The 15,907-nt window shown below is 53.4% G+C and overlaps 1 protein-coding gene and 1 long non-coding RNA gene across 3 annotated transcripts in view; one reads left to right on the forward strand and one right to left on the reverse strand.

Annotated features, from left to right (window-relative positions):
• Positions 1-606: 606 nt before the first annotated feature.
• LOC148002216 (uncharacterized) lies at positions 607-3,612 on the reverse strand. The gene is made up of 3 exons (XR_015634684.1): positions 3,546-3,612; positions 3,304-3,385; positions 607-2,792 (listed from the first exon to the last, which is right to left on the reverse strand). It is a non-coding gene; the product is annotated as an uncharacterized LOC148002216 (long non-coding RNA).
• Positions 3,613-12,943: 9,331 nt separating this feature from the next.
• The window catches only part of Micall2 (MICAL-like 2), a 28,946-nt gene continuing 25,982 nt past the window's right edge, over positions 12,944-15,907 (forward strand). For both annotated transcript variants that reach the window (XM_087577932.1, NM_001419564.1), the window contains 1 exon segment: positions 12,944-13,224. In XM_087577932.1, the coding sequence (XP_087434058.1) occupies positions 13,082-13,224 (143 nt within the window). In that variant the 5' untranslated portion in view covers positions 12,944-13,081.

Below are 15,907 nucleotides of genomic sequence, written 5' to 3' on the forward strand. Positions count from 1 at the left end.
TCATTACCTCTAGAGGACCCAGGCAGGCAGAGTGGTCATCCTAAACAGATGATGGAGCCCTGTGGTTCAGACAGGAATGGCCCTAGTAGCCTGTGGTTTTGGGCAAGAGATGCCCAGAGATGAACCACCAGTTCCCACCCTCCATGGAAGACAGCAAGGTGCTGATCACATCTGGTGTGTAATGGACCGTTCTGTGCCGGCACTTGACTCTCATGAACTCGTGCCCTCCAGGTTAGGATGAGAGCCATTCTGAGTGGTCAGGGACCCTTCCTAGGGGTACAGGCCACCTCCCCAGACTATCCCTGCAGGGTTGTCCCTGGTGGTTGGCAGTTCCATCTCTAGCCACCAGGGGGCACTGTTCCCTAAAATACGAGTTCCAGACCCACAACCTCTAATCCTATTCTGGCCACCGAGCCAGCCCTGCCTGCCCACCCACCTTCCCAAATGCACTGGTTCTGTGCCGGTCTCCCATCCTTGAGTCTTCCACAGCAATGCGGATCTGATGACTGGGGGCCCAATGGGCCAAGGCTGCCTTTGTCCCCAGGAAGGTTCCTGGGGTGTTTTGGAGGATCATGTTGGCAAAGAATGAGGGACAGGAGCCAACGTGAGGTAGCCAGATTCTCACCAGGTCTTCATACACCCATTCAGAACAGCAGGCAGGTGTGTAGAAGATGGGCTCTTTGTGTACAGGTAGGCAGGCAGTGATGACCCATCTGGGGGGCTGGGGGCAACTTGACATAGAGGGGTTCTGTGCACCTTGCTCCTTCCCCCAGCCCTCCTATCTCTGCTTTCTAGCCTTCTGACTTCTGGTCCAGGCCAGCTCCAACCAAGCCAGTTCCCCCTGAACCCCCAAGCCACACACATCTCTTGAGAAGCTGCAGGGCCTGTCCATGGTACCTGGAGGCCCTTACACAGGACCCCTAGAGCTGGGTAGTCAGCCACTCTTCAGTGTGAGACAGTCCCACCCATGCAGAGAGTGAAAGGCCGTCCAGCCCGCCAGTGCAGACCGCTGTGCAGCGTACTTCCTCCCCTGCTTCCAAGTGGGAGTCAGCATGCTCGCTCTCCTTGCCCAGTGCCCCTGGGCCTGGGGGGCTTGGGTCACTGTCCTTTGGCACATGTCTTCAAGCACTGCCACTTCCCTTAGGCCCAAGTTACACAAAAGATGAGTGGTCCCTTCCTGCCCCAGGAACTTGGGGGGATGATGGGAATGCCATGATGGAAGACTTGAGCTTGTGTCTGGATCATCACACCAGTGCCAGCATCTGCCCCACCTCACACTGCGGAATATAGGGCAAGGGGTACTGGATAGCACGTGGCTGGCTCTGTGGGCAGATGAAGGAAACCTGGGCACTTTCCACATGGGCATCCAGCCAAGGCCTGGGGTTTAAAGTCCGGTCCTATGAGTCTTGGGTCTTCTTTTGGGCTTCTTATACATGGCACACACACCCCAACACACACACACACACAAAGACAGGGTTTCTCTGTGCAGCCCTAGGTGTCCTGGAACTTACTCTGTAGACCAGGCTGGTCTTGAACTCAGATCTTGCCTGCCTCTGCCTCCCAAGTGCTAGGGATTAAAGGCATGCACCACCACTGCTCAGCTATGTGGCACACCCTCAATGCAGTAGAGACCCAGGGCTCAGGACATTAAGGGCTACACGTGGCTTCAGCTACTCAGAAGTAGGCGCCTGGGGATGTGTTTTCTGCTATATCACACGGCAGCTGGGTGCCCATCCTCAGCTCTTCTCTTCCGTCATACACGAACGACATGCTAGTCCTGGTGTAGGGAGATGGAGGCCAGAAGCAGCAGGGCTCCCAGTGCAGTAGCTTGTGCAGAGAGCAGGGGTCTGTCCACGCCCAGTGCTGGGGCTCACAAGACAAGACAGGGTGGTGGGTAACCCCAGGTCCTGGATGCAGATGTATAAGGGTACAGTGTCATTCATCAGGTTCATAAGGTTTGCAGAGGGGCTGGTGTCTCCAGGTTTGGCTGGTCTTAGGACAAGCCTGAAGGTTGAGCCTGATGTCAGCTTGGGAATGAGACCCAGCTCAGGACTGTGAGCCCGCCTGCTGCAAGGGGTACAACAGTCAATCATGGCCGTGGACCTGAGCCCAGAGGGACTGCTGATGCTCAGCTGAGGCCACTCTCCAGCCTCAGTTTCCCTTCATTGTGAAGGGCAGTACTCACACTTCCCACAAGGCTGCAGGGTTGAGCAGAGAAGCCGTACCCATGACATGCTGGGGGATGGGTGGGGGCAGGTAAAGGGTGCCCTGTACTCCATGCTCACTGAATAAGGATGAGTCTATGCCCTAGATTGCCGGGCTGCTGAGGCCAGGGCCTGGGGATAGAGGGTTTCTGCCTGTGCATGCACCAGGCTGATGACTTCCCATAGGTCCTGGGGACAAAAAGGCCAGTGTGCGCCCAATTCAGAGAGGGTAACAATATAGCCTAGCAAGATGGAAGGGCAGGTCTGTGATGGAGTGGCTTCAGGGCCACCGGCTGTGAGGGGCTGTCTGATGGAATTAGGGTCTGCATAGTATGAGATGGCAGACCAGGCCAGTCAAGGACAGACACCCACAGGATGCAGAAGGGCACAGGACCGGAGATCCCAGCACACCCCATGCCCCAGCTCCTGACTTTACTTCTTCACCATCAAGATTCCAGTGATTTGGGCACCCGATGAACTGCAGGACAGACAGCTCTGTTGCGGGTTGGAGAATTGGGTCAGCAGTAAGTCCTCCAGGAGACCCCAAGCTAGGCCCAGGGTCTTGCCAGCCTCTCATCCTCTTTCATTCTGAGGAGGAAGGAAAGATGGTTAGAGGGCAGTGTCCCGTCCCGAGCTCACCTACCACCTGGTGCCTTGATTTGGGGCGTGGTGTCATGGCAATGAGCATACCTGTTTCTTGGCCCCCCCCCAAAAAAAAAGCCTTTTAGCTCTGGCCAGCTGTGACCTTCGACCTTTACATGGGGACAGAGTTCTGGCCCCACCCACAGGGTCACCTCACACTCACCCTAGGAGGCCCACTTCGTCATATTTACTGCCTTGTAGACAGAGCATGGTGGCTCAAGGCTGTGTTTGTGGGTGGGCACCTGAGAACTGGGAGGCTCTGGGGACTTGCCTCTTCCCATTTCTTCCTGAGGCAGCCGGGAACTCTGACCCAGTTAGCCTGGCCAGGTAGGCTAGGGTCGTGCCAAGTGTCTAACAGTTACACTGTGCCTGGAGAATTTGTGGACCTGCGGCCTCTTCCCTCCCGGGGGTGATCTTCTAGACACTTCCGGTGGAAGTCCTGAATTTCTCTGTTCACCTCTGCGAAGCTGTAGATTTGAAAGGACAGCTTCTCAACTCTCGGTCTCTGGAAGCATGGGACAGTAACACATCGAAGGGACCTTAAGGGACAAAGGAGTTTTCCAGGTAAGTTCTTCAGTGCACCGACTTTCTGCTGGGAACTCAGGACTCTCCCCATCCCCAGAGAGCAGTCTGGTTCCTGTAGCTCTAGAAGGGAGACCAGGACCCGGGAGAATGGAAGGTCAGCTAGAAAAACCCTACCTTCACTCAGATATCCCTCAGCAAAGGCTCAGCTCCACTCACCGGAAGTCATGGCCACTCAGAGAGTGGGGCTGGCTCAGGGCAGGAAACTGCTGTGCCCAGGGCCCCACCAAATTCTCAGGAGAGGGCTCTCTTGCTGCCTATCCACTGCTCTGTGCTCAGCTCCTGCTTGGGTCACATGTCCCCGGAGCAGAGGTTCTGGGGACAGTGCTGGGTCCCTGGTGTCCTCATCCCTGGTTGCAGTACAGCAGGGGACCACAGGGTTTTGGGAAGACCTCTGTGTGTGCTGAGTGAGGATTGCCCCTATAGAACAATGTTCCTCGGAGGCTGGGTAACAGCAGGGTTTGGCCAGGATTTGGGCTTGCTCCGTTCCCAGCCGGCTGAGCCCTCAGGCACATTTCTGAGCTACAGGGAGGCTCTGGGGGAAGAGTGTGAAATGCATGGTGCGCAGACACACCAGCTTAGGTGCCGTGTGAACAGAGAGGAGGTGTGATTTGACAGGGCCACACACAGCCAGCAGCACAGGCCGATTCCCTCTATCCGTGGGTCCTGCTGCCCTCAGCACCAAAGTACTGTTTGCTGAGAGTGTGGAGGGCCAGGCCCTATTACAAGGGGTTCCTATCAATGGTATGAAGAGGATTAATAATGTATTTATAGCGCATCATTGTGGTAGCCGAGAATGATCTATAAATGTGCGGTAAATGTTTTATAATGTTTTTGTAACCCGTTATAAATGATAAATGGACGACTCTAGATGCGGGATCAAATATTTATAACGCATTGTGTGCGACGCTGGCCTGCAACAGTTCAGGAAAGCCATTAATAATAAAGTGGATGGAAATGTAAAAGTTACGGCCATGCCCGGCAAAGCCATTTGTAATGAAATGTAAAAATCTGGCTGTTGGAAGCAGCCTGTGGCCAAGGCTGGTGCTGTGGCCAGTGTTTCCCGTCTCCTAGAGCCCAAAACAGGTGAGAGAGACTGTCTGCAAGGTCACTCAAAGCTATCGATGTATCCATAGTGGCCAGCACTCTTCCACGTAGCCTAATTAATTAGCTAGTGGGGCTTAAAACAGGATTCACTGCCTGCTCTCCCTCTCCCCGGCCTGGAGCAACAGGGAGAGTGGTCTTGGGTGTTGGGGGAGGAGACTCCCTGTGGATTCTGCATGACAGCCAGATTGATACCTCCCTCCCCAGCTGTCCGGACAGTTCTGTGAGTAAAGTCATGTTGGGAACCTCTGGGCAGCTTCATGATTTCAAGATTCTAACAGTCAGTCCCGCAGGAAAAGCTCACCCTGGGCCTTGCTGGTCTGTTTCTCTTGTTCTTGTTCATTTCCTACCATCCCGGTGTCTCCCCTCATCAGCGCTGAGCCAACCACCATTTTAGAGGCACATCCACCAGTCGGAAGTCTACAGACCCCACTGTGTGAGGGTACCCTCAGAGGCCATAAGAGGGCACCAGATGCCCTGGAGCTGGAGTCACAGGTGGTTGTAAGTCAGCGCACATCTCTGAGAGCAGTTTGCACTTTACAGACAGACGGACAGACCGACGGATGAGCCATCTCTCCAGGTCCTCCCAAGCTAGCTTCTGAATCAACTAGAAAGACACTTCTCTGTCCCTCCTGGATCTCTCTCCCTCTACTGCCGCTCCCTTATGAAGATGCACCATAGGTGGAAACAGGGAAACTGAGGCTGGTCTGGAAGTCCCAGACCAGGAAGTCTCAGACCAGGGAAGACACTCAGGGCAAGGCACCCACTGCACAGGCCAGATCTCTAAACTCCTCCCCACATTGGGATGGGGCAGAGCTGGTCTTGGAACCTTGTTTGCCTCAGCCAGAGTGAAAAAATGGGGTGTGCAGAGGGCTAATGAGGCTGGGACAGGGTGCTGTCCTCCCTAGCTCTCTCCCAAGTCACTCTCTGGTCCCCATCCAGCTGTGCTTCTGCCCATCCCTACCCCAGGGCCTTTGCATGCCTGGCCCTCTAGCTCTTCCTTCTGAAGTGAGGCTGATGCACTCGACCTCCAGGGCTGAGTTCTGACATTCTTGTCCTGCCTACTCGTGTGCTAGTGTGCCTCTTGTGACACAGATCCAGCCCCAGCCACTTTGTCCCCAAAGGTCTTTGCTGTCTGGCCCTATGGAATCACACCACACATACACTATTACACTATATGCGCGCACACACACACACACACACACACACACACACACACACACACACCACACCAAACACCATACACATCCTATATTCACACACCACACTGCACACACACAACATACCACTCACACATATACCACACACATACCTACTACACACACTCACATAAATGTACTCACACACACACTGTGCACACACACTACACACATACCACACCAAACACCACACACACACCTCACACACACCACATTCATACAACACACACACAACACACTACACACACAGCCACACATCACACACATACACCATACACTACACATACGCACCTATACACACACACACGTCACATACACATAAACACACATACATGCACATATGCACACACGCACTCAAGTCGCCTAGGTGCCACTGAGTTATTGACATGTGGCTAGTAGTTAGACCTTAACTTGCCCTCGGGGAGCCAAGCAGATGGGGTGGGTGGTTTTCCCAGAGCCCGTGCCCACCCTCTCTTGGTGAAGACTCAGTCCCTAGCCAGCAGCAGACCAAAACAACTCCAGCATGCTTGGTGTTTGGGGACACAGCAGAGAATTCGCACACAGCTGTCCTGACCACAGGGGCTGCTGTTACCACAGTCTGGATGGAAACTGTGACAGGGGTTCAGGGTTCAGTGCTAAGTATGAGTAGTAAGGGGGGGTGGCTTTCAGCAAGAAGGTGATGTTTGGGCAAACAGCCAACAGGAGATGAGGAGAAAACCAAGCAAACATCCCGGGGCTGAGGTCCTGAGTCAGGAATGTGTCCCAGGCACAGCTGCAGAGTGGATGTGGGGATGACTGGGAACCGGAGACGGTGTGTCCCAAGAGACAGAGGGAGACAGCCTGCTCCCCTTAGCAGTTTCCATGGAATTCTACATAAGGACTAGGGGAGCCATGGGAGTGGTATGCAGGAGGCGGATTAGGCCAGTGCTGAGGCCCAAACTCAAAGGTGTAGAGAGAAGAGGCCAAGAGTCAGCCTACCTGTCACTCAAGCAGCTGACTGGAACGGTGGCCCAGCTATGTAGGGCTGGGATCGGTATTTCTGGGCCAGAGAATCAGGCCTTCGGTTTGAGCAACACTGAACTCAAGGTTGCCTGGAGCCATCTAGGATGCTGGGCTCGGGCCAGAGGCAGATGCCTGGGATTCATCAGCAAGAATGTAAGTTTAGGGGCTGGAGAGAATGCTTGGTAGTTAGAGCACTTGTTGCTCTCGCAGAGGACTGGAGTTTGGTCCCCAACACCAAGTCAGGTGGCTCACAACCACCATCCGTGACTCCGGCTCCACGGGCTTCAATGCCCTAGGCATCTGTGGGCTCTGCACCAAGCGCACAAACTCGCACACAGAAATACACACCGTTTAAAAATAAGTAATTTTTGTTTGTTTTTGAGACAGTGTTTATGTCTATCTGGCTGTCCTGGAACTCACCATGTAGGCCAGGCTGGCCCCAAAACTCACAGAGATCTGCTGCCTCTGCCTGCTAAGTGCTGAAATGAAAGATATGTGCCACTATACCCAACTTTAAAAACAAATGTTAAGAAAAGCAGCAGCAGAAACTACAACAACAAAACCAGAGTATTTACCTAGAACTGGTGGTGGGCATGTACTCATCATTCCGGGACTCAGAAGACTGAGCCCCACGGGAGTTTGAGGCCTAGCATGGGCTACACAGCAAAACCTTCACTCAAATATACGAAAACCAACAAAAAGACCCATCTGAATTCAGCAAGGGCAAGAGAGGGCAGGCAACCAGAGTTGGGATAAAGGGACTGAAGGGTGGGACCAACATCCTCCGGCAGCAGGTTCCCGGGCACATGGAGAAGGGACAGGGATAATTTGGTCTGCTGCTCTGTTTCGCAGTGGAGAGAGCAGGAAGCGGAGGGAACTTATCTACTATGTGGAGATGGGAGAAGCCACGGATCTGTGAGGCTCAAGGTGCGGGCTATTTGGAAGGGCCTCTTAGTCCCAGGAGACAAGCAGAGGTCATAGATTCATGCCGGGACAAGGGAGACAAGGGGGACAAAGTAGGAGTCCCCTGAGTGTTCCTTCAGAGACTCCCAATTTGTAAGTTCAATGGCACCCTACAATTCAGTGGGATGAAAACCTGTGTTCAGCCTTCCCGTGCACACACTCATTCACACACACACACACACACACACACACACACACACACAGCACGCGCGTGTGCTTCTGCGTCCTGCAGTCCAGGCAGCTGTAGCACGGTGGATAGTGGTATAGGTCATACACCGCACCTTCCCAAGGGCGGCCATGTGGCCAATGTCCCATGACTCATCTCTGACTGCCTCCCATGGCTTTCCAGGCCCAGCCTACCTCACACACAGGTGTGCCTGTCGATTCTCCCAACCCTTAGAACTAGGCCACCCAAGACATAGAACCTGCGAAAATGGCCCAGTGGGGGCAGGGTCTAGGGAGTCCCTGAGAATGTTGGGGGCTCACACTTTTATCTCTTTTTTAAAAAGTGTCTGCGTGGGTTGGAGAGAGGGCTCAGTGGTTAAGAGCACTGACTGCTCTTCCAGAGGTCCTGAGTTCAATCCCCAGCAACCACATGGTGGCTCACAACCATCTGTAATGGGATCTGGTACCCTCTTCTGGTACTGGGCTGCTTTTGAGCTCTCCCTGAGGGTGGCAACCAGGAGGGCCTGTGCTGCCTTTTCCCTGAGCCCCCTTGTACCAGGTTCCCAGATGGCAGTAGGTGTTTTCCTCTGGAGTCAGAAATGTGGGCAGAGAGTAGTCTCTTCTGGCTTCTGGCTGTCTGCAGACAGCTACAGTGTACTCATACACATAAAATAAATAAATCTTAAAAAGTGTCTGCGTGCTTTCCCTGCATACATGGGTGTGTACCTTGTGCATGCAGTGTTGTTGTGTAGAGGTTTCCTCCAAGACTGAAGCATCCCATCCTGCAGGGAAGCTCCTTAAGCCAGAAGGCAAACAACTCAATATTAGCTTCCTGAAGTCCCTCAAACTGATCAGATTCACTAGGCCACTCCCTAGTGAATGGCTGGTTCGGAGACAAGCCGAACTGCAAAGAGGGCTCGAAGGCTAGGTCAGTGGCCTAGAAGAGGTGTAGACCAGCTGAGTCATTTGGAAAGGACACTCTTTAGCGTTGAGCACCGATCGAGGACGAGCCTGCAGGTCCTCCGCCCTGGTGACTCCCCATGCTTCGGTGGGCTTTGGTGATGCAGCTGTCTTGGAGTCATTTCTGCTCCTATAACCCATCACCTATATTCCTGTAACTAACCCCAATAAAGCTTGCTGGATCACCAAGTTGGACTTCGGTGGGGTCCATATGTTGGTCTGTGGTGTGCTCCTTATCTGAGGTAAGTAGACATGTGTGTCTCCAGGAATTCACGTCACATGACAAGTGCACACTGATGTCCGAAGAGGACATCGGCTCCCCTGGGACTGGATTACAGTTATAGATAATTTTGCCCATCATGTGGGTGCTGGAAATCAAACCCAAGTCCTCTGGAAGAGTAGCTGGTGCTCTGAATCACTCATTGAGCCATTTCTTCCGCCCCTGTTACTTCACATACTTAAGAAGTCAAGTCCCGGGAGCCAGAGAGATGGCTCAGTGGTTAGAGCACTGACTCCTCTTTCAGAGGTCCTGAGTTCAATTCCCAGCAACCACATGGTGGCTCACAGCCATCTCTAAATGGGATCTAATGCCCTCTTTTGATATGTCTGAAGTCAGCTACAAGTGTACTCACATATATAAAAGAAATAAAATCTTAAAAAAAAATAGTCAAGTCTCCTGGAACTGGAGTTACAGACAGCTGTGAATCACCACGCGGATGCTGCGCACATAACCTGGGTCCTCTGCAGGAACGGAAATTAATCAGTCTTCTGCACTTTGTCTCTGTCTCTCTAGTCTCCGTATCACCATCAAGTCGCTGTATTTCTTTCTCTCCTGTGTGTCTGTTTCACAGCCTCTCTCTCTCCTCCCTCCCTCCCTCCCTCCCTCCCTCTCTCTCTCTCTCTCTCTCTCTCTCTCTCTCTCTCTCTCTCTCTCTCCCTCTGTGTAATTAGCAAAGAATCCAGACACCCTACCACCATCCAGGAGATAAATGTGAGCAAGAAAGACTCAACTGTAAGCACATGACCCTGCATCCATTGAGTGCCTACTGTATGCATACTCATACAGTATGATGGGAGAAAGCTATGCTTTCCTTTCAGTAAGAGACACTGAGGCAGAAGATCTGATGTCCATTTTCCTGGCCTCCCAGGGCAGGTCAGTGGATTTGTTACCCCAGATAATGGATGTTGCTGATGAATGCTGACTTAGTGAAAGCTGGGGCTAGGTGCCACCAGGGCGGAGGTGACAGGATGGGAAAGGTTTCTTAGAAATTACACTGGTAGTGGAGGTTTCTGGTTGGATGGTGGAGCACCAGCTATAGTGGGCTGGAGGGGAGGCAGGGAGGAGCCAAGAAGGGCACCCAAATGACTTCAGTGGCCCCATGGAGTTGCACAGTGGGCTTTTGGAGTCAGCTGGAGAAACAAGGCCCAGAGGGAGCATGACAGGGTGTGGCTTGCAGAGTCACGATAAGCGGGACCGGCAGCTTCTGGTGGCTGATAAGGTTCCTGGACTTTATTCAGAGGAGAGTTGGCAAGAGGGGCTTTTGGAACACTTAAGGGGGTCTGCGAGAGGGACTAGTGTGGACTAAGGTGCTGGGGGAGGACATGGGAAGGCTGACAGTGGTAGGCAGATTGGGGTGTTCTGGTTTGGGGGACTCTAGAAAGGCTGGCATAGCAATGAATAGCCTAGTAAGAACACCAGTGGAAGGGGAAGCCCTTGGTCCTGCCACGACTGAACCCCCAGTGAACGTGATTGTTGTGGGGAGGGCGGTAATGTGGGGAGGATGGGGAGGGGAATACCCTTATAGAAGGGGAGGGGAAGGGGTTAGGGGGATGTGGCCCGGAAATCGGCAAAGAGAATAACAATTGAAATGTAAATAAGAAATACCCAAGTTAATAAAGATGGAGGGGGAAAAAAAAAAGAAAGGCTGGCTCAATGAGGTGCTGGTGGTGATGTCATCGGTGGCCCCAGGGGACTGTCACAAATACTGTCCTCAAGCTCCCGCGGTGGCAGAAACTGGGGGTGGGGAGTGTGAAGAGGTTGGTCTTGAGATGAGATTAGAACTCAGACCCTGGCATGGCCCTCTCTGAGTTTGCTCACCCTTTCTCCCCACATCTTGGCAGTTACCTTTCTTACCAGCTTTTCCAGTTCTTGTAACTGCTGCCCTGAGGGTTAGGAAAACCTGGTTCCTGGACCAGGCTTTGGCTGAATGGGGTGTGATAGTGCACTTTGTCCCCCTGACAGAACCCTCAGGCAGGTCAGCAGCTTTCACTGGGCAAGGGTTGGGGCTATAATCCGGGGCCACAGGCTTTTGTGCCCTTTGGGATGAGGAGCTTGCTGCCCACATGCTGGCCCACACCTGCTGCCTGTACCCAGGTGCCTCCTTGATGCCAGCCCATAGCTTGGGCGTGTTCTCACTCCTTAGAGAGGGGTGTAGAGAAGCCACCTGGCTCCAAGCCAGGTGCCATTTTTGGGAAAACACCTACTTTCCTAAAGATCCTGTCTAGACAAGTCCTGGGACTTAACTGGAAAGGGCCAGTTCACACAGTTGGTGTCATAGTTCGGTCCACCTGATGACATACAGATTCCTGAGTGTACAAAGTGGGCAGAGATGGCACACACCTTTAATTCCAGCACTTGAAGAAGAGGCAGGCAGATCTCTGTGAGTTCAAGGTCAGCCTGGTCTACAGAGTGAGTTCCAGGATAGACAGGGCTACACAGAGAAATTCCATCTCAGAAACAAACCAGAACAAAACAAAACAACATTCAGGGCAGCCCCTGGCTCTAATTGAGGACCTGGGAGAGGTATTTTCCTTAATCACCCTGGCATCCTCAAAGGCTGGAAGTAGGAAGTTAAGTGTCTCCTGTCTTCAGAGACCCCTGGAGAGTCCCCTACAGCCTCCAATTCCTCTGTGACTGGAGAGGAATTATTCTGGCCAGCTTGGCACCCCTGAGGGTGAGAAGTTTCCCTTCAGAAAACTACAGACAGCATTTTGCAGTTTGAGATAGAGTCTCAGGTAGCCCGTGTCAGCCTGGCACTCCATTATGTGTCAGGGATGAGCTTGGATTTCTGATCTTCCAGCCTCTACCGGCTGAGTGCTAGGATTTCAGGGGTGTGGCATCATGCACAGTTCCTGTATGATGGGAAACCACTCTACCCACCAAGCTCCCTACCAGCCTCAAACCAGACAGCTTTGTAGACCCTGAAACAGGGTCACTCCTCCTCAGAGGTTACATTTCTCCTAGCCTCTACCCTCCCATTTGTCAACAGGCTGCCAACTCTAGAGGTTGAGGCAGGAGGATGGCAGCTCAACTGTTAACTCAAGACCAGCTGAGGCAGCTTGGACTCAACTTTTCTTTTTTCCAATAAAAAGTGGGTTTGGGCCGGAGAGATGGGTCAGTAGTTAAGAGCATTTGCTGCTCTTCCATTGGTCCTGGGGTTTAGGTTCTAGCAACCACATGGCAGCGCAAGCAGTTCCAGCTCCAGTTCTAGAGGAGCACGGGGTCTTCTTCAGGTCTCTTGGGGTACCTGGTACACAGATACACGTTCAAGCAGAAGCCCATATGGATAAGATAAAACTAAAAGTAAGAAAGATAATCGTGATTGGGGGCGTAGCTCAGCTGGTGGTATGCTTGCCTGGCACGCAGGAAGCCCCAGGTTCCGTACCCAGCACTGCATAAACCAGGCGTGATGTGGCGCACAAGACTAATCCCAGCACTAAAGGAGGTGGAGGCTGGGGAATCAGAAGCACAAGGTCATCTTTGCTTATATAATGAGCTAGAGGCCAGTGTGAGCTACAGAGGTCCCGGTCTCAAGGAAAACAAGAAAAGAAAACCCCGACGCCTCTGCTGGGAGTCATGGCTGAAGGCCAAGGCGGGAGCCGACGCCCAGAGTACGGGGCCCCAATTCTCCAAGTCCCAGGAAAGAGGGGGCGTGGTCTTGTATGGGCGTGTCTTTTCTGGGGCGTGGGTGTGGCCTGAACAAACTGGGGCGGTGCAGCCGGAACAAGGAGCCTGTATGGAGCTGGCGGGCCAGGCCTCCAGGGGGCGTGATCTTGGGGGGGGGCGGGTCAGAAGAGGCGGGGCCTCCAGGGGGCAGGGCCGGCGGCCTCGCAGGCGGCTGCAGTGTGGGGCGCTGGTCTGCTGGAGCTCTCTTCTTCCAGCCCGGCTGGTGGTCGGCGGGTCCGGGCCTCCTCTGCGTCTCGGGCCCTAGCAGGGCCTGTGGCCAGCTCCTCGAGCCGCCAGCCCGTCTTGCCGCCCGCATGGCCGCCATCAAAGCCCTGCAAGAATGGTGCCGGCAGCAGTGCGAGGGCTACCGGGACGTGAGCATCACCAACATGACTACCTCGTTCCGCGATGGCCTGGCCTTCTGCGCTATCTTGCACCGACACCGGCCAGACCTTATGTGAGTGCTCTTTGACCCCTCTGTTGGGCTCTCAAGTGCCGCTGCAAACGGGAAACTGAGGCCACGCCTGCCTTGGGATCCGGGTCAGAGGTTTCAGACACACCCCTCTTAGATGGACCACCCGGGGCAGTGCAGAGACCTGCAGGTACAGCCTATTTGGTGGTCCCCAAGACTCTGGCAGTCAAGTAGCAGGCCATCAAATGCTGCTGGGCCAGGGGCCAGGACGTGGGCTGTCCAGCCGGCTTAGTCAGTGGTGACTCAGGGCAGCGTCCGCCTTCCCTGAGCTCCCTGAGAAAGGGCAAAGGAACAGCTCCTGGGAGTCTGAGGTCCAGCCCCAAGATCAGGGCCACTTGAGGCTTCTAGTGAGATTACTGCCCCTCCCCTAACTTGTCCAGGCATTGTTAGGAAAACAATAAAGTGGGTAGCCCACGCCTTTTATCACCTTAGAGTAACAGGGGACAATGAAGGCTGGGCCACCATCCTTGGAAGTTGTAGGAGAGGACAGGGATAGAGGAAGAGTCTTGGCATAGGAAGTTGGGAAGCAAGCTAGCTCTGTCTTGTTGAAGGACCTTGGCCCATAACTGAAACTGTTCTATTAGTTACTCACTTAGCAAACACTTAGGCAGACTCTGTTAGGCTGGTGACCAGAGTCCTGGAATAGGACAAGATTACCCATGCTCTTCTGAGAAAAGCATTCTCACATACAGGGTAGCTAGAGCCAGAGTTGGCTGCTCTGAGAGTGTTTTCCAAGGAGGTCTTAAGGCTGAGTGAAGCTCCAGGCAGCACCTGTGGAGCCCGCCTCAGCCAGCTTCAGTCACAGCTTCTTGCCATGCAGATGGGGGGAAACTGAGGCTCAGAAAAGTAAAAAGAAACACATATTGTTGAGGTCGCTCAGCATGTCAGGCAGAGCCAGGCCTGGTCCTATCAAACTCCCTGTGCCAAGCTTTGCTAGACTCAGGAAGTGGGAATCTTGAGCAAGAAGTAGTCTTCTGCCCTGTGGTTATGAAACACCCCCCACCCCCGAGCTTCTTGGGAGGGCCTCGTTGCATGAGCCTCAGTCACTCTCGGGGAGGTGGATGGTGTGAGCTCAAGGGGGCATCAGGCTTATGGGAAGTGGGGAGCTGAGCTTTGATGGATGCCGGGCCACAGATGTGGACCTTGGAAAATGGACTTGGAATGGAAACGTGGGTAGTCAGGTTTCTCCCGGGGTTGGGGGGCAGGGGAGGGGAGGCTGGATGATGACCCAGAGCAGGGAGCTTAGACGAGAACTATGTGAGGAGTCCCCAAGTGGAGGAGATGATGATGTTGGGTTTTGGCTGGCCTAGCAGCCTCAGCTGGTAACTGCACAGAGACAGGGCCTTCCCAGATACGAGATTTCCTCTGCTTCAAGGCAGGGCACGTGTGTGCTCGTGGCCTGACATATAGTCCCCAAAGAGGAGAAGAGGTAGCCACAAAGAGATGTATGGTTATTTACAGCTTGTGTGTGTACTTGTGTGCGCATGTATGTGCTGGCATGGGCAAGTGTTAAAGGATCGCTCGTTTATCTAGTTGAGTGCCTACTGTATATGGTGTCGGGTCATCTCAGTCGCCAAAGTGCAGGGAGCAACTTCCTGGTCTCAGAGTCAGAAGTTCAAGGTGATGACAGGAAAGGGGCTGGAAGAAGAGGGGCCTGCTCAGCTCCACTCTGAGAGGGTTATCTCACACTGCCGACTTCCTTGCTCCAGTCTCTTAGTTAATGCTCTGTGGAGACCTGGAGGTGGCTACTATGTAGCTGGCACCCTATAGATAAGGGCATGGGGCCTGGGCTCAGGAGATGGGGTAGAAGTTTGGTAGGAGCTTGTGTGCATTTGGAAAAGGTTTGAAGGTGACAGAACTAGGGAGTCCAGAGTGGAGAGGTGAGCCAAGGGACAGGCACCCTGGAGCTCTCAGAAGCTGGGAGAGATAAGCCCTCCCCCCCCCCCCCCCCGCAACCCTGTAGCAAGTATGATGCCTGGCCTCTGAGAATCTGAGGACACGTTATCCCTGGGTGTGGACATGGGCAATAGCAGTGGTGGGAAAGGAGTGGGGATTTTGGCAGGAGTCACAATTACTGATGAGACTGTAAGGCCGTGGTTCTCAACCTGTGGGTTGCAGTCCTCTTGGGAGGGGTGCCAAAGGACCCTTTGCAGGGATTGCCTGAGGCCTTTGGAAAAAAAAAACGCAGATATGATTCCTTAACAGTAGCAAAATTATAGTTATGAAGTAGCAACAAAATAATTCTATGGTTATGGCTTACAACGACAGGAGGGACTGTTAAAGGGGGCAGTGTTAGGAAGGTTGAGAACCACTGGTGTAAAGTGTGGCCCAGTACAGGAGGAGGGACTTATGTCATGTGAATCCAAGCATTAAAAGCCCCCATCGTGGGCTGGCGAGATGGCTCAATGGGTAGAGGGGCTTGCCACCAAATCCGATGGCCTGCCTTGGATCTGCAGGACTCACCCTCATGATGGGAGGAGAGAGATTGATTCCCAAAAGTTGGGATTTTACCTGCACATGTGCACAGTATTTCATGTGTCTCTTCCTCCAAGCGTGTGTGTGTGTGTGTGTGTGTGTGTGTGTGTGTGTGTGTGTGTGTGTGTGTGTTTAAAAAGTGGGAATTGGGGGTGGGGGATGTCTCATCTCACTGGTTGGGGGGGTAGGAGGG

The sequence above is a fragment of the Rattus norvegicus genome, chromosome 12, assembly GCF_021556685.1.
Source record: "Rattus norvegicus strain SHRSP/BbbUtx chromosome 12, alternate assembly SHRSP_T2T, whole genome shotgun sequence".
NCBI classification, from domain to species: Eukaryota; Metazoa; Chordata; class Mammalia; order Rodentia; family Muridae; genus Rattus; species Rattus norvegicus.